Genomic DNA, 7,538 nt, shown 5'->3' on the forward strand with positions numbered 1-7,538 from the left:
TAGACAACTTTTATTCCGTTATGAAATCTTAAAGGCATTTTCACACAGAGCATTTTGTGAACACATCGGCTAAGAGGTCGAGAAAGCAATGAGAGAGATGAAAGGAAGTTTTGTACTAGCCAGACTTGCTATACGGGATATAAATATTTATTTGCATGTGTTCAGAGACTATGTATGAATGGTTTATATAAACAGAGAGTAATTGTAAGAGGCTATAAAATGAATAAATATGGAAGCTATATACAGATTATACAGGAAAGATAGAAAATGGATTATATATATTAGTGGGTTATAATACAGAATAAATAATGACAGATAAGAGCAGATAAAAGATCTACAGATTATAAACTTCTATAGTTAAGAAGTAGGTGTAAGTTGGATCCATGGGTAGTTAATATGGGTCCTTTAAAAAAGATCAAAATGTAAGTCAGCAAAAAAAGTTGCTCTTAGTGGTTAACCTAAAAAGAAGCTCTAAGAGATCTAAGTTCCTAATAATAAAGGAAGCATCTAAATACAATGGACAGGCTTACAAAATTAGAAAGTAATATTGTTCGGTTTATTCAATAATGCTTATTAAAGTAATGTGTGTTCATATGAAAGATTGTAGAAATGAGATGCTTCACTCCTGTCTCATGATTCAGTCAGGAGACCATCCTGCCTTGTGATTCAGTCAAGAGGGGAGCATCCTGTCTTTGTGAGCTGATCAATTGTTCTGTCAGAACAAATACTGTTTTGTAACCATGTGTTATGTTCTGTTAATAAAAGACGGCTGCAGGAGGAGATTCGGAGAAAGAAAGCTTGAAGTTGGGTTGGGCTTTTTCTTTCCGCTCCTGCAGAAGTTGCTTGAATCTCTTTCCTGTGTAGACTCAGTTTCTCTTTTGCAAACCTACATTTTCTGAACCTAACAAATATGATGAACCATAGTGTGCATTCGCCACACAAGTGATTTACCAATGATGTTTTAAAAGTTTTACATAATAAGGTTTTTTTATTTTGTTTTTTTTTACATATTATGTTATAAATTAGTAAGCACCTTGTTCCTTCTCAGATAAATATTCAATAATTAAATCATATTAAATGGGTATTTTAAAAGGCAAATTATATCTATAAACCTTTTTCTTTTTATCAAATTTAAATTACTAGTTTGAAATTTTTTGCTGCAGCGGCTGTGACAAAAACCCCTCTGGTGGAAAATATAAAACTTTATTCCGTCACTTGGAAATGCAGCAACCACCCTGAGTGGTTTAACTAACTTTCCAAACGTCCCAATTCTAATCTCAATATATGTAAAGTGCAGAGTGGTGGAGCTCTGGGAGCAGTATGAGTTGTTTGATTGGCACTATCTGCTATCAGGCAGCAATCCAACACAAGGTAATTTGATTTAAAAAGCTTGTAATAACCTGAGGTCCATATTTAAATCTCACATGGGATGGAGTGCTGTGGGATACGACTGTACATGTGAGGAATGCTCCATTTGACATATTTATAGTTAGCCATGCTGGATCACAATCACTTCAACTCATCATCTAGTTTCTCTTCGCCTCTTCCTCCTGCTTCATATTTTACCTGCCTGACTTTCCTCTCAGTCTATCTAATACCACCTTCCCTACGTAAAAGCATTATGAACTCCCTTTTGGAATAAATACCAGTTTCCAGGATGAAATTTCAAATTCATGAAAAGGCTACCTCTTTATAGCTATTTTAATTGAAAAAGACATATATATTTAGGTTATGTAGATTAATTAATTCAATGTCTTAAGAGAAAAACTATTTGATTGATACAACCATGATAAATCCTGCTGAGCCAGCAAAGCATTAAACAATGAACAAAAAAGACAACAAAAAAAAAAAAAAATGACCACCTTCCAAATCATTTACATTCTGCTAGGCTAGATTGGAAAGTCCTTCCATTAAGAGTTTCTGTAAATTAAAAATCTCCCCTGCCTCTCCAAGTCTACACACTCAACTGGGCTTCCTCTGTCCTTTGCTCTCTCTGTCATTCTCTGTGGGGTCTGTAGGGTGAAATGGAGGCCTGGGGCCAGCAAGCTGTCTTCACAAGCTACACAGATAAGACAAGTACACACATGTACAAGCCAATAGTCACAATCATAAAATGTACAAATGCTCACACAAGTTACACCTCCAAAAACAAATGTATACCAGTGTTATATTCGGTTTAAAATAAATGAAGAGGAATCCACAGGAGGTCAGTTATCTCTTTTTACCTAGAATTTCTCTCTAAAACATAACATAATACACCTATTTACTTATATGTACAAATGTAGACATTTACTGACACACTATAGGGGAGTGTTTGCCTAGTGGTTAGAGCAGTGCGCTTGTTCTCTGAGAAGGTAGCAAATAACCAGTTCACCCCCACAGCCTCCACTCTGGGTCCCTGAGCAAGACCCTTAACCCAACACTGCTCCCCAGGCACTGCACAATGGCAGCCCACTGCTCTCTAGGGAGATGGGTTAAGTGCAGAGGTGAATTCTCCAGTGTGAGATCCATAAAGTTCTATTATTATTATTAATAAAGTAGCACCTACAAATTGGCAGGTTTGCAAATGTAAGGCAATAAAGAACAAACCTCCTCTTTAATGGTCATGAGATAACATAAACAACAATAGTAGATATCAGAATTGTGGACTTTGAAAAGGTGTTCATTGTTTTGTGGATATTAACACATTTCAGTTCATCTCAACATTTGTGTGGGCTACATTGCTATTGGTTCACATAAACGTCCCTTTTTCACTCCTAATGTTTATTGATTTACCGCTGCTTGCCTTCCTATTATTATGTCATCACAGTGGGGGACACGTGCAGCAGCTTCTTTAGCTCCTGGGATTAAGACTTTTTTTAACTCCTTTGTGGAAAGGTAGTAGTTCAGTGCTAAATTCACTGCAAGAGTAGAGCTCAACTAACTAATGGACATCATACACAGTTTAGTTTTAATGTAGGTAAACAGCAGCTCCTACAGACGACAAACTGGCACAGCAGAGTTTGGGTAGCAATGGTCAAGAGAAATTTTGTGCCGTAAAATAGAAGAGAGGGAAGGGGAGAGGTGCATTGGCCCAGCTAAAGGCTAGGAAGCTACTTATTCGTACTTTGTTTGGGGCCAATATAAGGTATTTGGATAACATGTGGATTTGCCTGGTCTGAGGCTTAGTATTTCTACAGAGATGAAGAATTGTGCTGTTCTTTGTCTAATGGAAACCGGCCTTAATATGTCAGAGTCAGCTTCCGGAACAACAGTCTTCAGTTATTCCGAGTGGTCGGTGAACACTAGCTGGGAAAACCACAGGGAGGGTCACTCTGTATGTATGTGAATGAAGGTTGGTGTACGAACTGTGGCCTGGTAGAACATTCCGGCACTTAGGCGATTGAACTTCACAGTGAAATGTCTGCCACAGAATTTTACTGCCGTGTTAATTCCATCTCTTATCTTCTAGAGCTGACACTAATGACGTATCAACAGAGCAATATGACACCATAAGCATTCTAAAACCGCAGGTGTTTTTCATGGTCGCAGAGGACTTTATTCACATGAAACTGAAGGATACTTTTACCTGTTCTTATCAGTGTGTCACTTGTCACTCTGGACTGACATTCATGATGCCTATAGAGCTTTTCCCCCAACCCAGCTCAACTGAGTCACATACTGGGGAACTGGGTCCTGGACTAGTCTAACGTCTGGCCAACAGACGTGAGCCTGTTTGATCAACAACATGACTCATCCTCCATCACCCTCAACAGTGACTCCCCCCAGGCCCTCTTCTTTTTACTATGCTGACATATAGCTACACGGCATGAGTGCTGTCATATAGTGAAGTTTGGAGAACACATCAGTAGTGGGAATGATAAGTTCCACTCACCTGCTAATTAGCGGCTGCCCAAGGCGTGGCTATTATTGTGTGAACACCTGAAGTGTTCTGCCTGACAAACATTGGGGAGGGCATAAATAAAACCTAGGAAGGCAGCAGCTAATCTTGCAAGTTGTGTGAGAGATTCATGCTGCAAACTGCAGATAATTGAGGACCCATTGTCAAAAAGACTGAAGAGGCAGCCAGTAAGAAATCTTACCGTTATCTAGGATCTTACTATATCTGCTCTTTAATTTAGTATGTGTAATGTCAGTGGTGTCCTTTTTTGGTTTGTAAACCTGGATTTGAAAAGGGCTGAAGTGATGTAAATAGCTTTTAGGATATGTGTATTTGTGTTGTGCTTAATGGGGTTATATTGTATGGTATCTATGGCTACATATCTGGGCAAGGTACAATATTGTGGTACGTATAGAAACAAGCTGGTGGAGTTTGGGTCATATTGCTGAGCCATTTACATCAAGACATACATAAGTATAATCTAGAAGCTTTTATTTTGTAGGGTCCCTGGAGTCTTATTTTGAAAGTCTAGCAGGGTTGTGTGTTGAGAAAAGGGTCAGACCCAGCAGTGATAGTAAATGAATATCCAATCCCTAAATCAGTCTTTTTCCCGGTTATTAGGTCAATAGATGAAGTGGCAATGGGAGTGGCAATGGGAGGCTTTTATTTTGAAATTTGCCATTGGGCGCGTTTTCAAAAGCCCCCTAGAGTGTAATTTAACAAAAAAGTGGTTGAGTTTGGGTCATAATTTTGAGCCATATGCTGCAAAAAATATATGAGCATAATATAGAGGCTTTTATTTTGTAGGGTCCCTGGAGTCTTATTTTGAGAGTCTGTCAGCGTTGCTGAGGAGGATGAGGAGAAGCAGCAGCCATGTGATGAAGAAGACCAGGAGAGGCAGCAGCAGGTAGAGGATGAAGAGAAGGAGGAGCAGAAAGAGGAGGAGGATGATGAGTAGGAGAAGAAGTAGCAGGCAGAGTGTCAGGAGGATGAAGAGAAGGAGCAGAACCAGGGGACAAGCAGCAGCAGCAGGAGGAGGACGGAGAAGAAGCAGCAGGAGGAGGATGAGGAGAAGAAGCAGCAGGAGGAGGAGGAAGAGGAGGAGTAGGAGTGGGAGGATGAAGAGAAGCAGCAGCATTGGAAGAAGATTAGGACAAGCAGCAGCAGGCGGAGGTTGAGGAGGATGAAGAGAAGGAGCAGCAGGAAGATGAGGAGGATAAGCAGCAGCAGGAGGAGGAGAAGCAGGAGGAGGAGGAGTATATAAGCATATTTGCTGTAAGCATATTTTCTCCAAATGTGTTTACACAGACTGTTGATAGCCAGCTTACTTTGTCATGTGGCGACATCACTTTATACCCACAACCTGAGATGGCCACAGCATCTATCCGACAGATGAGATTTGTCCCAGATATTGTCTTTTAACCCTAGTATAAACCTTCCTGACCAAAGCTGTGGTTTTCCCCAGCAGGTCAAGAGGTAAAGTGTGGAACCTGTTTTGCTCGCTGGGAAGGAGGTGGCGGTCACTTTGCTCCCATGGTTGCAATAGGCCGAGCGGCCCAATGCTGCTTGCGGCTTTCATTTCCACTGTTATGCTGATGATACCCAGTTCTATCTCTGTATGAATCCGGATGAAGCTAACCCATTACATAGATTACAGGCATGTCTGGAAGACATAAAAACCTGGATGACTTTCTCCTTCTGAATGCAGACAAAACAGAAGTTTTAGTCAGGACCTGTCATTTAAATCCCATATCAAAGAGGTTTCTAGAATGTCCTTTATTCATCTGCGGAATATTGCAATAATTAGAAATCTCCTGTCCAGGGGTGATGCTGAGAAACTAGTCCATGCATTTGTTACTTCAAGGCTGGACTATTGTAATTCTTTACTATCAGGAAGTCCACAAACTGTAGTTAAAAGCCTTCAGCTGATCCAAAATGCTGCAGCCAGAGTTCTGATGAAAATGAAAAAGAGAGATCATATCTCTCCTATCCTGGCTTCTCTTCATTGGCTTCCTGTTAAATCCAGAATAGAATTTAAAATCCTCCTTCTCACATATAAAGCCTTAAATGGCCAAGCTCCATCTGATATCAGAGATCTGATTGTTCCTTATGTTACTAACAGAGCACTTCGCTCTCAATCTGCAGGTTTACTAGTGGTTCCTAGAATTTCTAAAAGTAGAATGGGAGGCAGATCTTTTAGTTATCAGGCTCCTCTCCTGTGGAACCAACTACCAGTTTTAGTCCGTGAGGCAGACACCCTGTCTACATTTAAGGCTAGGCTTAAAACTTTCCTTTTTGATAAAGCTTCTAGTTAGAGTGGCTCAGGTTATCCTGATCTATCTCTATAGTTCTGCTGCTATAGGCTTAGACTGCTGGAGGACATAGGGACCCCTTTTTCATCATTCTGCTTCATTCTATCTCTATTCTCCCACTCTGCAGAATCTGTTAATCAATCGGCCTGTTTTCCAGTGTAGTCCTGTTTCTCTGACTGTGACTAACTGGATGTGCTCTCTTCATCCTCTGACATGGGAGCTGGCTCGGAGCTCGTCTGCCTGGCTGTGTGTTTCCTGGACGGGGCCGCCTGTGGAGCTGGTTGACAGTTGCCTTTTGTATCTATGCTTCTTTTTCTATGTCTGCTTCTGTCTCCTTGAACCCCAGTGGGCCTCAGCAGATGGCCGCTCACACTGAGCCTGGTTCTGCTGGAGGTTTCTTCCTGTTCAAAGGGAGTTTTTCCTCTCCACTGTCGCTACAAGCATGCTTAGTGTGAGGGATTGCTGAAGAGTCAATGAGTCGATGCAATCAACTGGTTTTCCTTAGATAGAAAACTTTGAATCAATCTGACTGGATGATCTGGTGAACTGGAAAGTGACCTGAGATGACATGATGTGAAATGGCGCTATATATATAAACTGAAAACTGACTTGAATTAAAGAGCTAAAGAGGGGAAGGACTACTCCAGACACAATCTTGATTTTTTTCTTTTCATAATTTTGTGAGGAATTTCTTTTCAGTCTATCTGCATAAATATGATAAGACGAAGCAGGATGTTATGTTTAACTGTGAGCTGCATATGCAGATAAAGGCAGGATCAAGGATGATCAACCACAGAGGAGGGGAAACAGAGGATATACAAAATGATAAAGAAACGAAAAGCACACATGTAGAATAATAAACAGTAATTGCCAAGAGGAAGATGGAGGTTACTAGTTTCTTACATTTAGCTCTTCTGGAAAGCACGGAAGCTGCCGCTTTGCTGACATATCCAACATGGCTGTAAAGGGTTCCAGTGTGTGGCTGGTGTGGAGGATGCGGGCTTGGATGAAGTGAAAAGCACGAAGCATCCAGCTATGTTGCCGTCGGATCTGCCTCTGGAGTTGATCCCACTGGCTTTCAACCATATGGAGGATGTCCTCAAGAGCTGGAGGGATAAGAACAGAAAAATAGGGAGTAAGAATAATGTCAGACCACATAGAAAAGTCAGAGAGGTCAATATTTACCAGCAGGGGGAGTGTTGGCCTAGTATAGGGAGAGTGTTGGCCTAGTGGTTAGAGGAGTGTGTGTGTGCTCTGAGAAGGTTGCAAGTACCCCACAGATATAATCCCCTCAGCCTCCACTCTTGGTTCCTAAACAAAACCCTTAATCCCAGAATGCTCTCCAT

General features: G+C 41.0%; 1 protein-coding gene across 1 annotated transcript in view; it reads right to left on the bottom strand.

Annotated features, from left to right (window-relative positions):
• LOC107102421 (A-kinase anchor protein 6-like) overlaps positions 1–7,301 on the bottom strand; it is a 69,922-nt gene extending 62,621 nt beyond the window's left edge. The window contains exon 1 of the mRNA XM_015401735.1: positions 7,096–7,301. Within this exon, the coding sequence (XP_015257221.1) occupies positions 7,096–7,278 (183 nt within the window). The 5' untranslated portion in view covers positions 7,279–7,301. The remainder of the gene's footprint in view (positions 1–7,095) is intronic.
• Positions 7,302–7,538: the final 237 nt, after the last annotated feature.

This window comes from Cyprinodon variegatus, unplaced genomic scaffold (assembly GCF_000732505.1).
Source record: "Cyprinodon variegatus isolate N-32 unplaced genomic scaffold, C_variegatus-1.0 Scaffold1253, whole genome shotgun sequence".
Taxonomy (NCBI): Eukaryota; Metazoa; Chordata; class Actinopteri; order Cyprinodontiformes; family Cyprinodontidae; genus Cyprinodon; species Cyprinodon variegatus.